Here is a 26,584-nt window from a genome sequence, read left to right as displayed (position 1 = left end):
TAAACAACTCTGCATCCCATCATTCATACATGATGCCATAACATGAATCAACTTTGCATGATTACATTCAATGTAGACTGTTAGGGACAAAAGCTTATGAGTCAATAACAAGGCTTGTAGGGCAAAGAAACTTGCTTCAAGAGAGCTTCAAATTGAGTTTCTGATAAGGATAAGTTACCACAGCCAAGAAATAAGAGAAAAAGCTCCTCTTAATTCAACTCAAAGCATCTATGAATGATCTACAAACATTGCCCTGCCATAGGGGCACATAATATTTGCATATTTTGACAAGGTGTCTTCTGTAGAGTAAGAAATGAATTAAAAGAACAATGTTGTAGCTAATTCTCTGAATATAGCTGAAGATATAGCTCCAAATCAGCCCAAATAACTTCCGGAATTCACCTCTGATGATAGCATAAACTTCCCCTAACACGGTGTCGGTGCGTTTGGTGTCGAGAGTCCACCACGGAGGTAAGAGACAACAGAGTGAAGGTAGATTCAGGGAGAGGAGTAGACGAAAGAGAAGGGGTTTGAAGAAATTGAAGACGTAGAAGAATACTCCCAAAAAGAATTAGAAAATGTAGAAGAATACTAACAGAGATGAAGTGTGCCAGTTTATTCCTGCATTATGAAAAGATAAAACTCTAATAGACAAAAACGTGTATAAAATAATACCTTCCTCTATGCTGCTTAGATCGCCAATTTGATGCTTCCATTGGCTCTGAAAGGGGGGTAAAATATCAAGACGCCTAGCCAGAATTCTGCCAGATCACTCCTCCATCTCCCACTTTGGAGTGCTGTTCACTGCCTGAAAACAGCATCGCGCATCGCACGATTTCGTCAATCTCTCTTTTTACATAAAATCCTCTCAAATTGGCTGAAAGCTATATGCTTTCTTTTACATGTCATCCTAATCTAGAAGTTGTCTATAGTTTTATGGATTTTTACAAGAGATAATATCTAGAATATAAAAAAATTGGCTAAAACTTGCCCAAAAATCTAATATTTTTGAACCATGGACACTAATACTAATGTCTAAAATGGCATTGGCTCTCTAAATCAATAAGAAAGCCACACTCTAGATTTTTTTTACATGGTGTGCGCATAGCGGCACGACACCGGATATTCATAAAGAGGAAAATTTGCTGCAAGGAGAAATACTAGCTTCCTCACGGTTGTTGGATGGGCCACAAAAAGATTTGCAGCGAGACAAGTTTAATCAGTCCGTGATGGTGTTATTCCTGGGCAGCCTCGTCTTTATTCCTTTAGGTACTTTATTAATGTTTGTGCAAACCTTAGAAAGTAAAACGCCATTTTGGGAGAGACACATTAGTGATCAAACATCGGCATCCAGCGTAATCATTGGTGCTCCACGTGCAATAGGCGCAGTCCATGTCGGTTGATTAGTTGATCATCGGGTAGCAGCAATCTCTATGACATTAGTGTCAAGCCCATCATTTGACACATTCATGGCATTAAAATGGTGGCCTATCCAGCTGATAGTCACATGGTAGCTCAACCTCTAAGTGGCCATTAGAAAAGCCAAGGGTGGCAGCAATCATTGACATTCACAACTCATCATCCAATGGCGTCATTGCAACTAAAAGTCAACCGGCAACTATCCAAGGGCATATTCAGCTGCCATCTCAACAATCAACGCCCCTCCAACATGACATCAATTAGCATGAAAGGCGGATCAACAAGCGTAGTCATCCATGGTGGTAGCTCTAGCTTTGACCTCCAGCTATCTCATCTTCTTTGGTGGCATATTTTGTGCTGATCATGCTCCGCTCTCAATGGCTTCATCGTCATTGTTTTTTTGAATAGATAAGCTTTTTAGCTTATAATGTTCTTATTAAGGTTTCAAACCTTAATGACATTTGGCCCCATTCACACCAAGCTTTCACTAAGACTTATTCACATACAAGGCAATACACCATTGCATTTCTATCAATTTCAATGAGGGGAAGCGTTTTCTCAAAGAATTTGTCACCAAATGCACGGGGACAATAACATGTTTCATGTTGCAAGCAAGGGAGGGTTGCCAACACTATTTTGGACTACGTTATCAAAGAGCAGCAATATAGTAGAGGTTTATGCATCATCAAAGTCTTCAACGAAGGTGTCCAACCTTAGAGTTCTTCAACAACAAATCATTGTTTCATCTTTTAATGGTTAGGTTTTATTTATTTGATAGCTCCTCCATATCTTGCAATCGTAGACAGTGTGCCAGTTGTATTCACATTGAGTAATCCTGGACATTGTACTAGTTGTATTCATGTTGTGTAAGTCTAGAGATTGCACCATATGTATTCACATTGAGTAATCCTAGACAATGTACTAGATGTAGTCCTTTCTTTATCTAGGAGTGAGTACCACCTAGCCCAATCATCCCAATTATTCATTATCCATCTCTTGCGTATTATTTGAGCCATAGAGGGTGTTGAAATATGCCTCTCTAATAGGCTTATGTGAATCCCCCTCTAGTTGGTGAAAAAGGGTGAGATGCAAAATTCCTTTAGGAGAAGTAGTTGGACCCATGTGATCATGACAATGTAAGTAACCCACTTGCCTTAGCTTATATAAGAGACTCATCTTCATTGTCACAAACAACTCTTTTACTTATCAACATGAAGATAATTCTACTTTGCATCTAGTTTGTGTCTTGTTCTCTCTTTTCTTTCTATATACACATTTTCTCTCATACACAATCATGAGCGCACTATGGTACCATCCTCCATAGCTATGTCTTCTAGCTCATGATCATGTGTGGAAACACTGAATTTCCTACACTTCTTGAACAAGTTGCTTGACAAATACTTCCATTTTATCTAGTACATTATCTCCCTACATAAACTACCAACCTTTTACAAGTTTGAGTGCCAGTTCTTGCGTTACGCTAGGCTATATCATCAAGTCCACAAGAAGTCCTCCACACACATCCATTTAGAGAGGCAAGGATTGATTGCCTCTTCTTTAGGAGGGAAAACGACTAGTGGTAAGAACTTGCAAGATACGAAGGCAAACAAAAAATAATGATGATATCCCTTCCTTTGATGGAACTAAAGAAACACAACTCCTTTGGCAGCATATTCCTAAGAAAAATAAGTTTTGCACACACTTGGGCCATGTGGATGAGGAGTGTCATACCAAGGCCCAAGGTCTTATACCTAGAAAACCACGGTAGACTGCTATGACTGCTTTCACTCCGGCTGGCCAATCCAGTGAGGCTATGCCTCTTGCTACCACATCCTCTACTCCATTTGTCCCAGTGCCTACTAGATTTGCGGCACACGGATAGCCTCAATAGCCTATCTACTTCACTACTCCTAAAGGATTAGCTGATTGGTTTGCTGGCTCACCCATTGCACTTTACGCATCCATTTCTAGGGTATCTATTGTACCTTCTAGGACCACTTCCCCACCTCGCAGTACGTGATGATAGCCGCACACTCAGCCTTTCCCTTTTTAGATTTTCATTGCATACTTACATACTCATTGCATTACAGTTAGCTTTGCTTTCCTTATTTTCAGTTTTGTTTTTTGGAGCATCTCACTACTCACCTCTGTGCTTGCACTATGGCACTTTCTTCTGGTATATATAGCTGATCAGTTTGGTTAGGGAAGATATCCACTTTCTGTCTTGTAGGTGCTCTGTCAGGTGGCATCAATCTTCTCCATCTTTGTCGTGGACAGCAGGCTGCACACTCTCTGTCTCCGTCAGTGTCACCATCTCCGTCATTGTCACCGCTGTGTCACTGTTACCGTCACCGTCTCACAACGTCAACCATCTTGGTAGGAAATGTGAAGATATGCTAGGGTTTGCTCTGAGGAAACATAGCACATACGACCAATATTGAAACACAAAGACTCATACAGTGACATGCAAAACTCAAACCCTAAACGCAAAATGCAAACACAAATGCAAAACCCAAAACTTAAACACAGAGACAAACATAGAGAGAAGAAACTTTGAAGTGAAGGAATGTTGTAAATGAATGGAAGAGTATACATAACGCCCATAGGCAAAGCAATGGAGTGTCAAAGAGTAGAGTCCACCGGAGACGAACCGTGAGTGTTGTAACCACTAGTCAAAGATGAGAGAGTGCTGAATAATGAAGGGTAGCAGGCTGGTCACCTAAACACAGCAATCGAAGACTGAAATTTGGTAAATGTAGCAGTGTACCACTAGAGAAGGCTGAAAACTGGTCACTTGAGGTAGAGAATTGTTAGAGGACAATAGGAGAGGTGTGTGCTGATGTAGGTGGCCTGCTAGACAACAAAAACATAGGTACTACAGTGGTCTCCTGGTGGGAGAGATGGCAACAGCCTGTCCCTTGGCACGGGATGCTGAAAACGTAGGTCGATTAGGTGCTATGATGTTGCAGCAGATGGAGATCTCCGAATAGCAGGGCGATGGCTGAAAATAAGTTGCCTAGGGTGTGAGAGAGGACAGGATCGAAGCTCAGCACAGAAAACCAGTAGATAGTAGAGAGTGAAGCACGAAACCCAATGCAATAGACTGAAAGAGTGTAAGTTGAAAGTACAAGGTACAACCCTTAAACCTTAGGGTTGTAGGGGGTGTTTACACCTGAACACGGTAAGTGCACATAAGTGTGTGTCATAAGCACATACGAAGTAATACCATAAGTCTAGGGGAAAAAACCTCTCCTACCAAGAGTAAAAAGTGCCCCAGTGTCCTATTGATCATTGACACTCCTATGTGAGCATAGGCGTAAGTGAGGCGTGAGTGAAATACCCAACAAACCCCCCTGGAGTGAAGAGTGATCAAGAGTAAAAGGATCATCCGCCACCAAAGGAGATCAAATTTAAAGCATGGCGAAATGCTTCAAATTTTTCACGAGGAAGAGCTTTGGTGAAGATGTCTGCCACATTACTGGTGGTAGGACAATAGACAAGGCTGATATCACTTGCATGTAGCCTCTCTGACAAAGTGATAATGTATCTCAATATGTTTCGTGCATGCATGAAACACTGGGTTCCGTGCCCCTGCAATGACACTGTGATTGTCAGTGAACAAAGGAGTAGGCTCCGTAATAGATACATCCAAATTAGCTAGCAAGTGTCTAATCCATACGCATTCAATTGTGGTAGTGAAAGCTGCCTTGTATTTAGCTTCACATGACAATGTGGCAACATTGGACTGTTTCTTGCTAAGCCAAGATATGCAAGACGAGCCAAGAAAGAAACAATTGCCACTAGTGGAGTGACGTGAATCACAATCACCAGCCCAATCAGAATCACTGTAAGCATGTAATTGCAGTGGTCCCCCCTTGGCATAAAGCAATCCAAGAGATCTAGTACCCTGCAAGTAACGGAAGACACGCTTAACAGCTTGCCAATGCGACATGTGTGGCTGATACATATATCTACATAGGGTTGAAACTGCAAACTGTATGTCTGGCCTAATATTGCATAAGTAAATAAGACATCCAACTGCTAGAGCATATGTGTGTATATCAAACAAATCACTGTCATCATGTAATGACAGTTTAAGTCCAGGCTCCATTGGTGTACAAATTGGCTTGCAATCCTGTAAGCCAAACTTCTCAAGAATTTTACCAATGTATCTTGACTGTGATAACCCAATATCTCTAGCACTATGTATGAACTGAATGCCCAAGTAATAATGCAAAGACCCCAAGTCTGACATGCCAAAAGTTTGCTGCAAATTTTGTTTAAATGCTGAAATCTGATCAGCATGTGTCCCTGTAAGCAAGAGATCATCAACATAAAGACAAATGATCAGCATGGATCCCCCCTCTTTACATACGTAAAGGGTAGACTCAGATGAGCTGTTTATGAACCCTTGGCTAAGCAAGAAAGCATCTATCTTTGCATACCAAGCTCTAGGAGCTTGTTTCAAACCATACAAAGCTTTTTTCAGCTTGCATACCAAGTGTTCGCGCCCTCAACTGCAAAACCAATGGGCTACTATACATATACTTCCTCTTGAAGTTCCCCATGTAAAAATGCAATTTTAATATCCAACTGATGCACAGTCCATCCATAATGAGCAGCCAAAGCAACCATAGACCTAATGGTCGTCGTACGGGAAGTAGAAGCAAATGTCTCCTCATAGTCAATGCCTTTTTTCTGTGCGTAGCCTTTAGCTACAAGCCTTGTCTTGTATTTGTCAATGGATCCATCTGTTAGAGATCATAGCCTGCACAGTCGGACCAGCAGGGCAGCTGCACAGTCGGACTGTGCAGTCGGACTGCCACGTGACAGTCCGACTGTCTGCAGCCCAGTCGGCTGCATTTAATGCAGCCGACTTATTTCCAGGCTGCGCCCTATTTCTGGCGCCCCATTTCGTGGCAGATTTCGACTATTTATAGTCGACACTTTCAGCAGTCTATATACACACTTCTCTGACGCAGATTACAGACCGGTGACGCGCAGTCTCTGTCTCTGTTCACAGATTTCAGACAGCAGACAGTGCAGACTGCAGCAGACTTCGAGGTGGACAGCAGGTCGCATCGTCGAGGTGGAGACACGCAGTCCAGCGCACTGCGCCCATTGTATATCTTTGTATTCAGCATTCTTTATACAGCAGATCTTCATCGTCCACTTTCTCTTTCTCTCCCTTCTTTCTCTGCATTCTCTCTCTCTCAGTCCTACGCTTCCGCACCGCTGCACTCTGACACCATTTGCATTCCGTTTCAGCTTGTAGACCCATTTGCGTTTTCAGTTTGAGTTTTCAGCCTAAAAGTGCAGGTTTTGCTTTTTTATCGCCTTCGGTGGGTGAAGAAGCTTCAGGACGCGGGAGAGCCTTAGTAGGCGGAGTTTACCCAGTCAGAGGGGGCTGCTTTTGCGTTTGAGAAGGCATTGCAGGTGAAGATGTCTACAGAGATGGACTTGGAGTTCCAGGCGATTATGGACCGGAAGGTGCCTGTCTTACCAGCTCTTCCTACAGATCAGAAGCTCGACGGCGACAACTACCGCATTTGGCGCGTCATGATGTTGGCCATCCTTCAGTCCTATGATTTGGCGGAGTTGGTACAGGAGGATATTGACCGGCCCTCGGTAAGAGATAAGTCCACACTCTCTTCCGATGCTCGTATGGAGTTGGCCAGGGCCCAGTCTCATTGGGACAAACTGAATGCCAGGATTCGATCCTTTCTCTTCCTATCATGCACTACAGCGGTGATTTGAAGGAGGAGATCTATGTTGAGCAGCCTCCTGGCTTTGGTTCTTCAGATGGGAAAGTCTACAGGTTGAAGAAGGCTTTGTATGGCCTCAAGCAGGCTCCGCGAGCTTGGAACGAGAAGATTGATTCGTTCCTTCAGTCTCAGTTGGGATATCGGCGGTCCAAGGCCGATCCGCAGCTGTATGTTCACACTTCCGAGGATGGTTGTGTGCTGTTTGTTTTATATGTTGATGATTTGATTGTCACAGGTGATGATGCACAGCAGGTCTAGGAGACAAAGTCAGCTTTACATCGGACGTTCGAGATGACGGATTTGGGGCTACTCCATTTCTTTTTGGGCCATGAGATTTTTCAGTCTCAGAGGGGGATCTTTATCTCCCAACAGAGATATGTACAGGAGCTCTTGGTGTCTTTTGAGATGGAAGATTGTCGGGCCCTCTCTACTCCTATGGATCCGAACTGGAAGGCCACTTCCCATTCAGCTTCTCCTTTGGCGGATGCGTCCCGCTATCGACAGTTGATTGGGTCTTTGATTTGGCTTCTCAACACCAGGGTTGATCTATGTTTTGCTGTTGGGCTCTTGGCAGGGTTCATGAGTGAACCTAAGACGGTGCATTTGCAGGCTGCTCAGAGGATACTTCGGTATCTGAGGGGGACGTCTGATTTGGGGATTCATTACCCCGCAGGGACAGATGGGTCAGATCTTGTACTTGCAGGTTGGAGCGACTCGGATTGGGCCGGTGACGTGGACCACAGGCGGTCTACTACAGGTTACTGCTTTACTTTGGGTGCAGGTGTTATTTCATGGAGTAGCAAGAAGCAGCCCACGGTAGCCCTTTCGTCTACTGAGGCGGAGTATCGGGCCGCGTCTTCCACCACATGCGAGGTTGTGTGGCTTCGGAGATTGTTGGAGGAGCTTGGGTGCCCCCAGACTCGTCCTACATTGCTGTGATGTGACAATGAAAGTTGCATTGCCTTGGCAAGGAACCCTGTTTTTCATGCCCGGACGAAGCACATTGAGATCCAGTACCACTTCATCCGAGAAAAGCTTCTGGATGAGACCATCACTGTGGAGTATTGCAAGACGGAGGACAATCTTGCGGATTTGTTTACGAAGGCGCTTCCTCAGGCTCTACTTCGGCAACATTCCAGATCCCTCAGGCTTCTGCCCTGTCCAGGCTCTGAGAGGGGGTGTTAGAGATCATAGCCTGCACAGTCGGACCAGCAGGGCAGCTGCACAGTCGGACTGCCACGTGGCAGTCCGACTGTCTGCAGCCCAGTCGGCTGCATTTAATGCAGCCGACTTATTTCCAGGCTGCGCCCTATTTCTGGCGTCCCATTTCGTGGCAGATTTCGACTATTTATAGTCGACACTTTCAGCAGTCTGTATACACACTTCTCTGACGCAGATTACAGACCGGTGACGCGCAGTCTCTGTCTCTGTTCACAGATTTCAGACAGCAGACAGTGCAGACTGCAGCAGACTTCGAGGTGGACAGCAGGTCGCATCGTCGAGGTGGAGACACGCAGTCCAGCGCACTGCGCCCATTGTATATCTTTGTATTCAGCATTCTTTATACAGCAGATCTTCATCGTCCACTGTCTCTTTCTCTCCCTTCTTTCTCTGCATTCTCTCTCTCTCAGTCCTACGCTTCCGCACCGCTGCACTCTGACACCATTTGCATTCCGTTTCAGCTTGTAGACCCATTTTGTTCCAATGGCTTTCTTCCCAAATGGCAAGGACACCAAATCCCATGTTTGATTCTTAGTGATAGAATCCAATTCAGCTTTCATTGCTGCCATCTAATGCACACTCTGTTGTGCATCCTCAAAACATTCAGGCTCCTCTTCATCAAGGGTGCTTGCTGCCATAACAAACTCCATGGTATGTGCAGTATCATGCATATGAGCTTGCCTTCTAGTACGACCAGCCATGGGTGCATCCAGATGACTATCTTTCATAGTCTGTAAATACCATCTAGGCATTTGTCTTGCCTCCTGACTGTGCATAAGCTCTTGCTGAATTTCAGTTCCAGCACTTTGCTGAATATTCAGATCAGCAAAGGAGTAGTTGGCTGAACATTGAGTTCACTTGCTGAAACTCCAGCTGAATCACCAAATGTAATGGGCAGCAGCCCTTCAAATACATCACGGGCAGCTTGATATGTGTCTAAACCAGCCAGGGACAATTCTGATTTTTCATCAATTAGTACATCCCTACTAACAAACACCTTTTTAGAAATAAGATCATAGAGTTTGTAGCCTTTGCTCTCATTGTTATATCCCACAAAAATGCATTTAACAGCCTTGTTATCCAACTTTTTCCTGAGTACCTTTGGAATATGTGCATATGCAAGGCACCCAAAGATACGAAAGTGTCCAACAGAAGGTTTCCGGCTGTTCCAAACATTCAAAGGTATAATTTTCTTCAAAGCTTTGGTGGGGCATCTATTCAAAACATGGCAAGGACATATGACGGCTTCCATCCAAAAACTGTGAGGCAAGCTCTTTGCCTTTAGCATACATCTAGCCATCTCCATGAGTGACCGATTCTTTCTCTTTGCAACCCCATTCTACTGTGGAGTATAAGCAGTAGTGTACTAATGGACAATGCCCTTCTGCTTCAAAAAAGAATTCAGCATAGAGGACATGTATTCTCCCCCTCGGTCCGAATGGAGAGTCTTAATTTTACAACCAGACTGGTTTTCAATAAGTGCAATGAAAGCCAAGAATGCATCATATACTTTTGACTTTTTGACCAAAGAGTAGACCGAGCAAAATCGAGTAAAGTCGTCAATAAAGTCACAAAATAGTAGCATCCTCCCAATGACTTTGTCTACATAGGCCCACATACATCTGAATGCACTAACTGCAACCTGGCTATTGCTCTAAAAGCAACATCACAGGAAAATGAAAAACGATGCATTTTTCCCAAAATACATCCTTCGCACAAGTGCTCAGGAGGTCTCTCCTGTAGAGGTAATCCATCTAGCATGTGTGTACGTTGTAAGAGCACCAAGCTGCCATAGTTCATATGCCCCATCCTAGCATGCCATAACTTTGCTTGTATCATAGCAGGAGTAAGAGTGGATGTCAAATACTCTGAGTGATCAACTGAAAGAGCATCCAACTCGTATAACCCATGATATAAAGGGTCTGTCAAGACCAAAGTCATGTTTCTCTTTGTCTCTCACCATGCATCTGTCATCATCAAATGTGACTTGCAATCCACAATGTGCCAAAGAAGAGATAGAGAGCAAATTCTTCTTTATGCCTGGCACAAATAAAGCATCCTGTAGGCGGAGAATGGAGCCATCAATGGCTGTGAGCACAATCTCCCCAATACCTCGAACAGGGTATGATGCATTGTTAGTACACTGTACAGACTTGCCAAGTAGAGCTGCATGAACAGATGCAAATAAATCTCTGTGAGATGTAATATGCCTAGAAGCACCACTGTCAAAAAACCAAGTGCCTGCATCCTCAGTAGAGCTAAATGCTCGATCTGTCCAAGAGGTGTCATAACTGCATGTGTAAAAACACTAGTCCCTGTTTGCAATAAAGGACGCGGACTTAGTAGCAGTGGAAGGAGTATCAGAAACAGACATTCCTGACTTCTTTTTCTTCTCTTTGGCAATGTGCTTTCTGCACTCAGTGATGTAGTGGCTTGGCTTCTTGCAATAATGGCATTTTTCCTTTTTGGCTTGCGTGCCCCCTTGTTTTTTGTTTGCTTGTGAGGTGCTAGAAGTCCCAGAACTCTGCGGAGCATTCTTCACTTGGTTACCTTTGCCCTTTTGTCTAGCCATAAAAGTCTACTCAAAGGCTATAGCATCCACACCACTATTCCTCTGTGTTTGCTCCTCCTCTAGAAGCAAACTGACTAACTGAAGAAAAGTGATTGGCTGCACGGCAATCCTCATGGTGAGGTTTAAGGCCGTATGAAAAGCCAAGTACGAAGGAGGTAATGAGCTTAAAGTGGTAGATATCATCTGTGCATCTGAATAGTACTCATCAACATTCATGAGTTGCTCTCGCAAGTCCTGAATTTTGTTCAAGTGATCCTGAATAGAATCACCTTCATCCATTTTCAATGTCTCTAGCTCTTTCTTTAGGAAAGAGATGCGAGTCTCATTCTTGCCTACAAACATCTGCTCCAAAGTTAGTCAAGCTTATCGTGAAGAAGTTGCTGAACGAATATGGGGGATGATTGGTCGCTGAACTGCCAATGCAATTAGCGACAAAGCCTGTGCATCCCATGTATCCCATGGTTTTTGAGCTGCTGTTCTTTGGGGAAGTGGTTGAAATGGAGCAAGCTAAGGTGCCCGTTGTGCACGTCCTCTTGGAGGAGTAGTAGTTGGAGCCACAACTCTAGGTCTAGCTTCTTCTCCACTGGCATAATCCCAAAGATTTTTGGCCACAAGTACATTCTTCATCATGAAGGACCAAAGTGAATAGTTATTTCCATCCAATCTGTCCTCCTTGGATACATAGGTGAAAACATCTCCTCCGTGATTTGCTATGATTTTCAATTACCAAAAAAATGCAAAAGAGCAATGTCGAAGTAGGACTACACTCGAAATCTGAAAATTTTCAGAAATTGCAGAAAATAACTTTCTGCAATTAGTGTATAGAGGTGCACTTTGTCAAAACTGTCTATTATGCACGCAGTCCAACATGCAATCAGTGTTCAGCAACACTATACCAGCAAAATCCCCAAAATTTATTGCCTCGGATTTGTCAAAACAGTCTTTCAGTGACTATAACTGTAGTGCATATGCCAATATTCCCTGAAAAACATAAAAGCCCAAATTTTTTTTTAAGAATGTGTCCAAAAATTGCATTCAATGTGTCCTAGACACGTTTTTGAGTGTTGTGTTTGTGGCGTAGGAACCCCTGCTTCCAGAAATTGCAACTGGAATTTTTTTTTTTTGAAAAACAATTTACAAAAAAACGAGATTACTAGCGCAGAGACGTCAGGGAGGTGTCAAGCGGGTTGACTGGCGATGCTTCAGATGGGCTGTCACGTTCCTCACAGTGTAGCCGGCGGGTCAGACGAGCGGCGAGCTACGGGCCAAAGACTGCGGGAGGGCATAGACGGCTGCAGGTGGGTGTGACGATTGGTGACGAATGTTTGGCGGGTTCGTGCAGCTGCTAGCGGGCGACGTGGCGAAGGGAGTGTCGTAGCAGGATTGGTGGTGGGGCACTACAGGGGACAGGTACGATGGCCAGAGGGCAAGCGGGGCAATGGCGCTGAGCAAGGAGCTCCCTGGCGGACTGGTGAGCTGCAGGACGGTGGCGTAGTTGTGCTTCGTGGTGAACACAGTTGTACCTGAGTACAGTTGAGCTGAGAAGAGCAGAGCCAATGCTCTGATACCAAATGTGAGAGAGGACAGGATCAAAGCTCAACACAGAAAACCAGTAGACAGTAGAGAGTGAAGCAGGACACCCGATGCAATAGACTGAAAGAGTGTAAGCTGAAAGTACAAGGTACAACCCTTAAACGTTATGGTTGTAGGGGGGTGTTCACACCCGAACACGGTAATTGCCTGTAAGTGTGTGTCATAAGCACATACAAAATAATACCATAAGTCTGGTGGAAAAAACCTCTCCTATTGAGAGTAAAAAGTGCCTGTGTGTCCTATTGATCACGGACACTCCTATGTGAGCATAGGGGTAAGTGAGGCATGAGTGAAATACCCAACATAGGGCTAGATAGTGATGGGCTGCAGTCGGTGATGGTTGGACAGTAGATTGTAGTTGGTTGATGGCTGAAATCTGCACAATAGAGTGAGAACCTTGCACAAAAGGATGAGACTGAATGTTGGGCAGCTTGTCTATTATAGATGTTGAAGGGGTGCCCCAAAAATTACGGTTTTGGGGGACCACTGAAACTCTCAAACCGTCAAATTTGTGTTTTTTCATTAATTAAGCATGTTTTGAGGCTGTTTAAAGATGCTAATCAGCTTGTGAGCATGTTTTAGCTCAATAGGGGATGCTACCTCAAGAGCCATTCTTTGGATAGGTTGTCAGGAGTGTCAGTTTTTATGTGCTCCATCCTTCTTTTTTTGTGCATGGTCTTCTTGTGCATCTTCTCATTGCCTCATCCATTAGGCTACCATTTCTCCTACAGATTACTATCTATCCCCAACCACCTTCTTTGGTAGTTCCCTCGAACCCTCTTTCCCTTTTAGAGGGGGATATTGATATAGGTGATGATATGGATTCCTTGGCCCTTTTATTAGTTTCAGAGGGGGGTTCCCAGGATTATGAGGAGCTCCTTTAGGGATGCACATCCTCATAGGGTCTTGACATCATGCAATGACTACTTTCTCTCTTCTTTGAGCCACCCTTTCTTATTACTAGCATGCCCATTCAGCGCCCTTTGTTCCGTGATGTCTATCTTAGGTAGAAGTGTTTTACAATGCCTTTGTAGCTCCTTACTAATGTCTTTTAGTTGCATTAGAGACTTGGCTCATACATTCTCAATTGGATACATTTGGTCTTACTCATTCAAGGCCTCTCCGCTCCCATTGGCATGTTTTAGCCACCCCTATTAGCGTGTTCTCATCTGTAGGAGGGGTTCATACTACTTGGCTAGGTATCTTGATTGATGGTCTTCGTCAACATTCACATGGTTTGATTTTCCATTGGATTTTTTCTCTCCCCTGCCTTTAACCTGACCTAGGATGTGAGAGGGGACGTGTTAATACATTATTTGGTGTCTTCTTCTATGTACATCTTGTACTTGTGAAACTCAATAGACAAGGACATTGGGTGCTGTCACTATCACAGTTTGTCTTATTGTGTTCCAGTCTTCTCCATTTGAGGCACATTTCCATCCACCAGTTCATTGAGCCTATTCACACTGCACACTGATCACTTTAGTAGAGTGCATTTTATATTTTCCATGCAGGTAGTTTGGTGGCCATTTTGAGCAGGGGCCATACTTATGATATTACTCCAGCCTGTTCTAGTGTCTACTGCCTATTCATAGGAAGCCCCAACCCATGCCTCCACACATCCATCACATCCATCATTCCAACCAGTCATTCTCTCTCATCTTCCTTTCCACATTCCCATCTTCAGCCATCTATTCAATGCCCTCATTGACACAGCTCCCATCATGCAAGCCTTGATCGGGTCGCCTCAAGCTTCTACATTCCAAAAGCCATCTATTCAATGCCCTCATTGACACAGCTCTCATCATGCAAGCCTTGATTGGGTTGCCTCAAGCAATCGGTCCTAGGTTTGCAAAAGCTGATGATGCTCCTATGTCAAACAAAGACTCCATTGGGTAGTGGTGATTGCTGATGCCATGGTAGCAGCCATAAGGTGTGAACCTAACATTGAAATGGGTAGCAACGCATGATGTGTAGCAATGGAGTTCCATCAAGAGAAGTCCAACTATGATGAGGGTGATAGGTGGATAGATCTCATAGAATCACACAAAGACCCTCCAAGATTGAACTCAATGAGGAGCAATAAGTTTTAGTCATTTTCTTTGAGAGGTGGACAATTGGGCAGTGGCTTTTGTTTCTTTTTTTTGGGGGCGCCCGGGGGGAGGGAATGGGGGAAGGGTAGGATGACCGGCAATATATAGAGGGAGAAAAGGGATTTGGAGGAACAAATGTGAAGTTGTGCAAGAGGGTGGTGGCATCATGGCTGCATGAAGGATGGAGGAAGGTAAGTGGAAAAGGGATTGAGGGCTAGCTATGGGATGGGAGCATGCTTTGAGGGCTAGGAGAAATGACAAGAACTAAATGGAGATAGCAAGGGAAGTGAGAGGGAGAAAGGATGCCTGAGAAATGTTTGCACCCTAGAAAGCATGGGTTGTGGGGCTATATTGGATGTTGAGACTCATATGGTGACTCTTCGTTTGTCATTTTTCCGTGCTATGTCTATTGATCATCACCCTTGGGTCTTTATTGTTTGTATGTTCCTGAAGGACCACAGTCTGATGCATGCTATTACTAGCATTCAAGGCTCATGGTAACACTAATGCCCATTTCTTGAGATCCTTCTCTTTTTTGGTGACTCATTTGGTAAGCTCATGGAAGCTTGTTCCTTAGAAGGTGCACTGGCATCTGGCAAAGGCTCACTTTGTGGCTAACTCTTTTCAGATGGAATTGTTGGTTGGGTCAAAGCTACTCTTGGGATGAGAAACATGAAGCCCGACCAAATTTTAATTGTAAGGCATGTTTGGTCTTGTATTTTGTTGTGTTGATGTCACTCTGGTGAGTCGCAATGTGTTGATGTCTTTCTGTATAGCTAGAAGACTTTTTTAGATCCCTCACGGACATTGTGACTTATGGGGCCAGATTTTGATGGTATTGCGGCATAGGCAGCCCTTTTCCACTCTTGATTTTGATGGTCCTTGGCAGGATTGGGGTCTTGTTGGCCGGTTCAACTTTGAAAAGGCTTTGGCTAATTAGGTGTATCATCTCATGATCAAAGATCATCATTGGCTGGTCACGAAAGCTAATACTATTTGGGGCTTGTATAACTCTAAGGTTTGGTGGAAAATGATTATGATGGAAGGTTGGCTAAACAAGACTTTGTTTAAATGTAGTGTTTTTCTTTGGAGCGTCTTGATTGGCGGACTTCCTCTTGCCTCGGCTCTTTCAAAGCATCGAATCTCCAATGGCAATTGTTTATTTTGCATATTTTAAATGTTTTGTATAAAATACTTATTATAAGATAAATTATTAAGTATTTAATTTATTAAACTAATAAGTAGTCATTTTATATTAATTAATAATTTGAAAAGTAGTTTTCTCTACTCTTTTAATATTAAGTAAATACTTAGTGATATAATTATTTAACTAATAAAAAATATATATTTCACAGTAAGCTGAGAACTTGAAAGTAGTTAGTTTACATACATGGGTATACTTAAAAAATAAAGGTGTTGACGTGATGTTGGCCAGCTGCTCGCATAAAGCATTGTCTTAGCTACCTCAGCACTACCTCACCAATCATAGTATATGCCTATATCACAACAATTTTATATGACCAGTGTGGAATCCTCTCATCATAGATCTATTTCCTATCCTTTGGCGAGAAAATATGGACCCGTTTGTTTGATCTTTGGAGAGTTGTGATTGGGCCATCGTTGTACCCCTATGAGTGGGTCTTTGCTAAGGCAAAATATCCCACTTCGGTGCAGCCACATATGAAGATTTTGTTCCACTTTCTCAGATTTTGGAGCTGTTGATGTTAGAGATATGGTTATCTGGTCATCCCTTGGACAGGCAGCCATGTTAGATCGCCACATCAGCAGCAGTTGGTCGGCCAGTTTTGGTGCAGTCGGTCAGATTTGGTAGGCCGACTGCCATTTTTTGCTCCCTAATTTTTTGCTGTAAATAGCAGATTTCCAGCACACTTTGGCATTTATTCTGATTGCAGATTCAGGCTCAGTTCGGGGCAGATATCATGCTAGCTGCTGCAAACTTCGAGGTGTATAGCAGGTCGACATCATCGAGGTGGAGATAGGCAAGCATACAAACTGCGCCCGCGTACATATCTGTATTCTCTCTCTCTCCTCTCCGTGTTCACTCTCTCTCTTGATCTCAGTTATACGCTTCCGCACTGTTGCACTCTGACATGGTGTCAAAGCATCGCAAAGACTGATGATCGTGGGTAGACTTGAAGAGGAGTTTTCAGCGACGACACAAGGCTGTGTTTCAGCATTTGAGGGCGAGTGAGAGGGTTGTGCATCGAAACAAGGTTGAGCGAGCATGAGCATGTGGGAAAGGAGCAAAGTTGCTGATTTTGTTGTGGATTTTTGTTGTATAGGAAGGCCATGTTTTGAGCCTTCAATTATAGATTTTATCTTTTTCATCGTCTCCAATGGCTGGTGAAGAAGGTGCAAGACGAGCGGAGAAGAGCCCTAGCAGGCTGTGTTTTCATAGTCAAAGGGGGCTGCTTTTGTGTTATTGTAGGCGTTTTAGGTGAAGATGTTGTTTGAGACCGATATGGAGTTTCAGGCGCCGTTCTACCGGCTCTTCCATTAGATTAGTAGCTCGATGGTGAGAACTATCGCATTTGGCGTGTTATGATGCTTGCAATCTTGAAGTCCTATGATTTGGCGGAGCTTGTTATGGAGGCTATTGACCATCTTGCATCAAGAGACAAGTCCAAACTTTCTGCAAGCGATTGTGTGGAGTTGGCCAAGGTTCAAGCACATTGGGGCGGCAAACTGAATGCCCGCATTCACTCTTTTCTCTTCCTTTCATGTACTCTAGCCATGATTGTCCATATTGAACATTTCACAGTGGCTAGGGACATATGGTTGGAGCTTGATCAGATGTACAACTGAATGATGTTATGAAACATGTGTCTTTGGAGGTGCAGATGAGGATGTTGAATCCTTCCAAGCCATCTTCTATGCGGGAGCGGAGCATGTGAACAAGCTACGACAACTTTAGATATAGGTTCAGAATGTAGGGAAGGCCATCGCATCCGAAGACATGGTGATAACTCTTTTGTCACAATTATTGCCTAGGTTTAGTGCCTTTTACTTTGCATTGATTGCTTCAAGGCGAGAGTCGACTCTTTGGTGGAAGGAGTTGGTTCCTATGGTCTTGGACTAAGAGAAACAATTTAAAGGATAGAATGCTTTCCAGTCAGAGGCATTGAGAGGTTAGTCCTCTTAGAAGAAGGGGAAGGACAAGAAGAAAAAGAAGGACGACAAACCAAAGAAGGGCAAAGAGAAGAACTCCACTTGTCACATTTGTGACAAGATAGGTCACTGGAAGAAGGATTTGCCGACAAGGACAATAAGGACACCAAGAAGGAGAAGGCTTCAAAGGATTTTGGAGCGGTGGCCGCTTCCTCATCAGCCGCTTTTCTCCATTTGGAGGTGGTTTAGGCATCATTCCTGAAGGCTTCTAATGTTGCATTGACAGCCCCACACCCCCATGAATGGATTGTTGATAGTGGTGCCTCTTGGCACATGATCCCTTATTCTAGAGGTGTTGCCCATTTGTGGCCTTCGCATGGGCAGATTTTCATAGGAGATAGCTCTTCTGTTTCCATACAGGGTAGGGGTAATATGCTGTTGATTCTAGATGGACAGGTGGTACTCATACTTTCGAGGTGCTTTATGTGCTAGGTTTGGGTTACCATTTGCTTTCGGTGCACAAGATTTGTGCTCTTAACCAATTGGTTGAGTTTGATATAGATTCTTTTTGTATTCTTGAGCGTGGCTCGAGAAAGGTTCTTTCTATAGGTTACGTGGAGAATGGGATCTACAAGTTGAAGTCTCCTACCTTGACTTATTTTGTTCTTGCTTCACAAACACAGTCCGAGCTATGGCATGCTTGGTTTGACCACCTGAATTATGACTATCTTTGGAAGGCATCTAAGGTGTAGCTGTGAGAGTGCGCTGCGGAAGAGGGAATACGAACACGGAGGGAGAGAGAGAGAAAGCAGAGAATAAGGAAGAGAAATCTGCACTGACTGAAATGAATGCTGAATACACTGAAATGGACTGATCAGTCCCTGCACGCAGCCCACAGCGTCAGTGAGGGCACCAGATCAGGCTGATGATGATGGCAGCACCACCACGGGGGAGAAGGAGTGTCGGAATCTGCAAGAAGACAAGTGACCAAGTGGGGAGGGGGGCTGCCTATAAATAGGCAAAGGACAAACCCTAACCCTAACCCTAAAATGGGCGCAAACCCTAAAATGCCCTAAAATGGGCGCCCCATATCAGTGACCAAAAAGGTGGCCGGGCAGCCAGTGGTGGCTGCCCACTAAAAAGAGGCCAAAAAGAAATACACATCCTAAGATAGCCAGTCAAGAGTGACTAGCCTTCCCCATCATAACACATGACAGACATGTCAGAGCTCCTAATGTCCTCGTCTGACTCAGACTAAGGCTCACAGGCAGGAGATGACAAGGCATGACAAACATGACTGCTAACACCCCCTCTCAGATCCTGGATGTGGCTGAAGGCCGAAGAGGAAATAGATCCTGGGGTGGCAAGAGGAATGCCAATGTCGATGAAGTCCGTCGATGTAGACTGCCGCTGAAGGAGCTCCTCACGATCCTGGGAATCCCCCTCTAAAACACTAGGGGCCAGGGAATCCACAGCCGCATCACCGAGATCGTCCCCCTCTAAAAGGGATGGGGGGGTACAAGGGAACCACCGGAGGAGAAGGTGGGGGATGGGAAGGAACCTGTGGAATAGAAGGTACACAAGCGGGAACGGGTGTAGCAATAGACTGCCGCGGAGGACCCTGCATCAAAGAAGGGGAATGGAGCCTGTAAAGCCCGCTCTCCTGCCAACCTGTAGATAAAAAAGCTCCCGTAAGAGAATCCTCAATAACAACGGCATGCTCGGTGAAGATCACTCGTGTGCCAAGCCTCGTAAGGCCATAAACTGAGAGGAGGGGAAGGCCCAAATCCGGAACATGTAGGGCCTGTGAAAAGGAGCTCGAAGGTCGGTCGGTAAACAAAGGCAATGTGTCAACACCACTAATAGGCACCAATAAAATGTCACCAACAGTGACTGAACCCTCTGATGGACGGAGATCCTGTAACAAATCACCTCGGGGAGTCATATGACTCGAAGCACCACTGTCCACTAACCAAGACTGCGCAGAAGACACTGCAGAAGGATCCTCCTCCAAAGCATGGATATGAAGGAACACTGACTCATGGGTAACAGCTGGTGTAGAGGTAGAAGAAGGTTCCGATGTAGATCCACCCTTCGCTCCCGGACGAAGGTGAGGGTACTTCTTCCAGCATTTCTCCTCGGGATGTGTCCCTTTTCCACAATGTGGGCACTTCGGTCTCTGTGAATCTGTGTCAGAGCCTGAAGAACTGTCCTTCTGCTTAGCCTTTGACTTCTTCTTCTTCTTCTGTCCTCTCGAACCTGCAACAAAAGCTCTAGTGGAGTCGGATCCACTAGCACTGACCTCTCTGAGTCGCTCGTCATGCTCCAAGACAAGCGGGGATAGCTCCTCCCATAGAAGCTTCTCACGGGTCCTCGATGTAAGAAGGCTGGTGTAGAAGACATCAAACCGAGGCGATGGCAGCTGAGTCAAAAGAATCATAGCCATGTCTTTAGAAGATATTGTCCGACTGAGGGATGCAAGCTCATCCCTCATATCCTGTAATCTGTTGATGTGGTCCTTCATGGAAGGACTATCATCAATAGCGAGCATCCGCAACTTCTTTTCGAGAGATATCCGGTGGGCAAACGTCTTCTGTTGATAGAGAGACACGAGCTTTCTCCACACGTCTGCTGCAGTCTTCAACCTGTGAACATGAACAAGGACAGAATCTTGCAAACTCAGAAAGAGGAAAGATCTGGCTCTAGAATTGAGCCGATCCCATAAGGCTGCACGATCCATAGATGTCCCATCTGCGGGATCCACCTGAGGCCGGGGAATAGGAACAGAAACAAGCTCCCAAAGATCAAAGGAGTCCAAGATACACTCCACCTTGCAGGACCATAGAGAAAAATTGGAGCCATCCAACCGGTCCTCTTTGGGCAGCTGAGGAAGTACGGGTACTTGTACAGGGGGTACCAAAGGCTGCATCTTCGGCCCACTGGAAGGGGCTTGCCGAGATACATGAATAGAAGGGGGACGGGAAAGAGGAATAGACTCCGGACGACGGTCCTCGTGATAGAAATCACGCCTCCGTTCAGATGAGTGTTGAGACAAAAGCTCGTCATCTGAGTCATCAAAGCCTGTAAACTGATGAGAAGACATCTTCCAATCTGCAAACACCAAAACACAACAAGGGAAGGTTGCCGATGCCGAAACACAAACACCAGAAGCTCCTGAGCTAGCCGCCTTGCACAGAACGCAAGGATGATGTCAAACGCAAATGCTAACGATGCAATCACCACAGAAAAACAGCCTCCTGCCTCAAAACGCAGCCTGGGAATAGGTCGCCGGCAGGAAAAGAGCCACCTGAAGATGGAACAATAGCCAGAACAGCAAGGCGCAGGCTGGAGGAGTGTCGCCCAGCTGGAGGAGGGCCGCCCAGGCTGAAAACTCAAATTTGGGGATGACGCCAACAGCAAACGCAAATAGGTGGACACCAAAACAGGCCGCCTTGATCAAGGGGATGGTGCTGAAGGTGACGCCTCAGCTGTTGGAGATGTCTTGACCAGCAAACGCAAGGTTGTGGGTGTTCTCCCGCATAAAACTCAGCTCCGTGTACTCTCCTTCGGCTCTGATACCATGTGAGAGTGCGCTGCGGAAGAGGGAATACGAACACGGAGGGAGAGAGAGAGAGAAAGCAGAGAATAAGGAAGAGAAATCTGCACTGACTGAAATGAATGCTGAATACACTGAAATGGACTGATCAGTCCCTGCACGCAGCCCACAGCGTCAGTGAGGGCACCAGATCAGGCTGATGATGATGGCAGCACCACCACGGGGGAGAAGGAGTGTCGGAATCTGCAAGAAGACAAGTGACCAAGTGGGGAGGGGGGCTGCCTATAAATAGGCAAAGGACAAACCCTAACCCTAACCCTAAAATGGGCGCAAACCCTAAAATGCCCTAAAATGGGCGCCCCATATCAGTGACCAAAAAGGTGGCCGGGCAGCCAGTGGTGGCTGCCCACTAAAAAGAGGCCAAAAAGAAATACACATCCTAAGATAGCCAGTCAAGAGTGACTAGCCTCCCCCATCATAACACATGACAGACATGTCAGAGCTCCTAATGTCCTCGTCTGACTCAGACTAAGGCTCACAGGCAAGAGATGACAAGGCATGACAAACATGACTGCTAACAGTAGCTTGTTCGAGGTTTGCCGGATATAGTGGTGAGCCATCAGCCTTGTGTATCTCGCATTCGTGGAAAACGGCATCATGATGCCAATCCCAGCAAGGCTTCGAGGTGGTCTTTAGCACCCTTGGAGCTTGTTTCTATAGATCTTTGTGGACCTATGCAGATGGAGTTTTTTAAGGGGAGTTTGTATTTCATGCTTATTGTTGACGATTTTAGCAGGATGACATGGGTATACTTTTTTGCGCTGAAGTCGGAGGCCTTCTTCAACTCGATTAGTCTGGAGGCTGAAGACCTTGCAGTCACATAAGGAAGGAGAGTTCGTCTCTAACGAGCTTGCTTGATTTTGAGTAGATCGCGGTATTCACCAAGAGTTTGCCAACATAAACACAACTCAGGAGAACAACATATTGGAGCGGAAGAACAAGAGTGTGATCAAGATGGCTTGCACCATGATGGAGCATCATTAGACACCTTAGTGTCTTTGAGCCGATGCTATGGCTACTGCTATCCACATCCTCAATCGGTCACCTACTTTGGCCATGGTTGGTATGACCCCTTATGAGGCTTATTTTTGCGCCAAGCTAGATGTTTCTTATTTCAAGATCTTTGGGTGTGATGCTTATGTTCATATCCCAAAGACTCAAAGGGGCAAGTTTGTAGTGGCTTCGAAAAGACCGGTGTTTGTGGGCTATAGCTCGCAATCCTAGGGCTACTGCTTGTATGATCCCGTTAAGTGATATGTCTACACGAGTCGTGATGTGCAATTTGTGGAGGTTCCAACTTTAGAGAAATTGATGAGCACCATGTACTTGGAGATCCAGGAGATAGTTGGGCACCAGAGACTCTTCCTTTGGCGCCTGTGCCCCTTGGGAATGGTTCTTCTCTAGATGAGGGTTTTTTTTGCCATCGACTACCCCACATGAGCCATTGCCGATGGATGTTCCAAAGACTTCAATAGATGGAGAGCGATGAGGAGCTATCTTGCCTCCTCCTCGTTGGGCACGTGATACACTCCGCGAGGCACGGATTGCGGGGGTCCCTAAGGAGTGGTAGCTGGAGAATGGTCCACGGTGTTCTTGGAGGAACCAAGCACACTCCACCGAGCTTGTTTGTTCTAACTATGTCTGATGACTCATCTTATGTAGGATAGGGAGCCCACCTCCGTGAAGGAGGCTTTCCAATCACTGCATTGGAAGAAGGCTATGGAGCAGGGTTGGATGCTATTGAGCAGAATGACACTTGGGACCTTGTGCCTCAATCTGCTTATAGGAAGATGATTGGTGTCAAATGGGTCTTCAAGACCAAATGTCACAGTGATGGTACTCTGGATTAGCACAAGGTGCGGGTCATAGCAAAGGGTTTCGCCCAATAGCCAAGGGTGGATTTTCATGACACCTTTTCACTTATAGCTCGGATGGCTACCATTAGAGCCGTTCTTTCCTTAGCCAACCATAGGAGATAGCCGGTTTATTAGCTTGAGGTGAAGTTTGCCTTCCTCAATGGTGATTTGAAGGAGAAAACCTATGTTGAGTAGCCTCCTGGTTTTTCTTCATCAAATGGATAGGTGTGCAAGTTGAACAAGGCCCTCTATGGCCTCAAAAAGGCTCCACATGCTTGGAATGAGAAGATAGACTCATTCCTCTAGCAGAGATTGAGATATTGGTGCTCCATGGCTGATGCACAGCTTTATGTCCACATTTCAGAGGGGGCACATGCCTTGTTTGTGCTCTATGTGGATTATTTTCTTTTAACAAGTGATCATGTAGAGATGGTCAAGACAACCAAGGCAGCACTTCATGAGCAGTTTGAGATGATAGACAAGGGACTTCTCCATTTTTTCTTAGGGCATGAGATCTATCAAACTCCGCTGGGATCTTCATCTCTCAATAGCGGTATGTGCTGGAGCTCCGGACTACGTTTGAGATGGACGGATGCAAGTCTCTATGGACTTGTATGGATCTGAACTGGAAGGCCACAACCCATGTTGATTCTCCTTTGGCGGATGCTACCCGTTACAAGTAGCTTATTGGGTCCCTTATTTGGTTTCTCAACACTTGTTTTGATTTGTGTTATGATGTTGGTTTGTTGGACGCCGGGTTCATGACTAAACCTAAAGAGGTACATTTGCAAGCTGCTTTGAGGATTTTGTGGTTCTTGAGGGGGACCCCCAATCTAGGGCTCTTGTATCCAGCAGGTATAGATGGTTCAACTTTTGTGCTTGCTAGTTGGAGTGATTGAGATTGGGCTAGCGATGTGGACCACTGGTGGTCCATGGTAGGTTATTGCTTTACCTTGGGTGCAGGTGTTGTTTCATGGAGCACTAAGAAGCCACCCACGGTTGCCTTATCTTCAATTGAGGTGGAGTATTGACGAGTGTCTTCTACCACATGCGAGACGGTATGGCTTTAGAGATTGTTGGAGGAGCTTGGCTGTCTGCCAAGCGGTCCTACTACACTTCATTGCAACAATGAAAGTTGCATTGGCTTGGCCCGGAATCTTGTGTTTCATGCTAGGACGAAGCATAATGAGATCGAGTACCATTTCCTTGGGGAGAAGCTTCTGGATGACACTATCAATGTGGTTTACTGCAAGACAGAGGACAACTTAGTAGATTTGTTTACGAAGGCGCTTTCCCAGGTTTTACTTCATCAGCATTCCAAATCCCTCAATCTCCTACCGTGTCCAGTATCTGAGAGGGTTGTTAGAGGTATGGTTATGTGCTCATCCCTTGGATAGGCAGCCATGTGAGCAATGCCACATCAGATCGCCATGTCAGCAGCAGTTGGACAGGTAAGTGGCTAGATTTGGCAGCCTGACTGTTATTTTTGCTGCCTATTTTTTCTGCTATAAATAGCAAATTTCCAGCACACTTTGGCATTTATTTTGATTGCAGATTCAGGCTCAGTTCGGGGCAGAGATCGTGCTGACTGCTGCAGACTTCGAGGTATATAGCAGGGTGACATCATCGAGGTGGAGATACATAGATACACAAACTGCGCCCGTGTACATATCTATATTTCTTATTCAGGATTCTTCATACAGATCTACATTCTTCTATCTCTCTCTCTTCTCTCCGTGTTCACTCTATCTCTCAGTCTTGGTCGTACGCTTCCGCACTGCTGCACTCTGACAGTTGGCACAATTGGGTCACCTGGAATGCATTTGTTTTTCACTCAGCCTCTAGTGCCCAGGGACATAGTGCTAGGCTTAAGGGTCTTCTGCATTGGCAGTTAGATCTCGTTCAGCATGTTGATCTTCTTCGTAGGGAGTATTTGGTTCCTTGACATACGGCAATTTATTCTATTCCTTTGCCGTGGGGAAAATTGAAAGGCCAAGAAGAGGTTGGGAAATAGTGGGAAAGTGCACAATGGGTAGAAGGGGAAGGAGAAAAGAGAAGCAAGGAGGAAGCCAAGGAAGGGTGAGCGGCTGGTGGAGGCAAGAGGGGGCTGGAGAAGTAATTTAGCACAGCTCAACAATAGTGAACAAAGTTTGTTCTTCTACAGCAATGATTATCGACAATGTTGTTTGAATATCCTTCTTTAATGTAAAAGCTGTGCATCTCTCAAAATTTTAGATTCAGTTGTCTTTTTAAAACTTACAAAAATAAAAAGAGTGGTTTTGCTGTTGTCCAATAGGCTTGGCAGGACTTGCTGCTTTATTAGCTGGTGCCAAAGAGGTATGGTACTAGCTCATTCCTCTTTGGCGATTCTCTTGAAACTGCGTATTGTATAGGTCATTAAATGCTTTAAGTTAAATGCATGAATTTCAACATGATGCATTGCTCATACAGAAAAGTGATCTACAATGCTTTTGAAACGGGCATTCAATATCTTAAAGGCAGTGAATAACAAACGGTTGCACACAAAAATTCAACACCTGAAATCAGAAAGCAAATAAATCACAGTGGTGCTAGATTGCTCCTGCATAGAGAAATGCTAACACTAGATTGGCCCCAAATCCCATGGTCCCTTGTGGTGTTACTTAAATCTATTGAAGAGGCTGTCTCAAAACTGATAGAATCTCAGCACCACCAGTTGCCTAGATCTATAACCAAAAACTCTTGCAAGATTTCTTTGTCTCAACCATCCAACTGCCAATCCTTGCTCTCACCAGTAACAAGAGTATCCTTTTACAGCAGCATGCATTGAGCCAAAAGAGACAAATCTGCATGATAGATGGCAGCCATGCCAAACAGGAAACATGCAGGTGTCAGACCATTAGTTACCAACATGAACAATGGTCATGCACATGAAGGCAAGAGGTGGTACAGTCTGACTTGGTATTGTTTTTGAAGATGTGATGTACCTTTTGTTGCTGCATCTGGTGGAGATGGTGGTCTTGTTCATCACCAGAGATCATAATCACATGACTGTGTCCAGCTTAGTTCACTTTGGGGCCTATTGATAGCCCAAGTGAAGAATTGTTAAGTCTAGTGATGTTCTATCAGAATATTGTGGAGCAATGGAAGCAAAAAGATGAAGCTGCTGTAAACACAGAGAATTGAATCAAAGAACATGAACACATGAACTATAATGAACTTGGTAAATGGAATCCATATACCAAAGCACAAAAGTGTGTGCAAAGGCATGGGCTGTGGACAACCAGTAGAGTGATCCTAGTCTCCCTTTGTCTAGGAGGATGTAGTGTGCATTTATCAAA

At 44.9% G+C, this 26,584-nt stretch overlaps 1 protein-coding gene and 1 long non-coding RNA gene across 6 annotated transcripts in view; both read left to right on the top strand.

The window, feature by feature from the left end:
- LOC148014596 (uncharacterized) overlaps positions 1 to 26,584 on the top strand; it is a 231,571-nt gene that overhangs the window by 126,824 nt on the left and 78,163 nt on the right. For all 5 annotated transcript variants that reach the window (XM_087667328.1, XM_087667327.1, XM_087667326.1 and 2 more), the window contains exon 5: positions 25,561 to 25,601. In XM_087667328.1, coding sequence (XP_087523454.1) covers positions 25,561 to 25,601 — 41 coding nt within the window. The remainder of the gene's footprint in view (positions 1 to 25,560; positions 25,602 to 26,584) is intronic.
- LOC148014597 (uncharacterized) lies at positions 22,239 to 25,536 on the top strand. The gene is made up of 2 exons (XR_015688754.1): positions 22,239 to 24,715; positions 24,819 to 25,536. It is a non-coding gene; the product is annotated as an uncharacterized LOC148014597 (long non-coding RNA).

The sequence above is a fragment of the Lygodium microphyllum genome, chromosome 25, assembly GCF_053477565.2.
Source record: "Lygodium microphyllum isolate KBCC chromosome 25, Lygodium_microphyllum_v1.1.10, whole genome shotgun sequence".
Classification (NCBI taxonomy): domain Eukaryota; kingdom Viridiplantae; phylum Streptophyta; class Polypodiopsida; order Schizaeales; family Lygodiaceae; genus Lygodium; species Lygodium microphyllum.
This window is presented reverse-complemented; position numbering and strand designations above follow the sequence as displayed.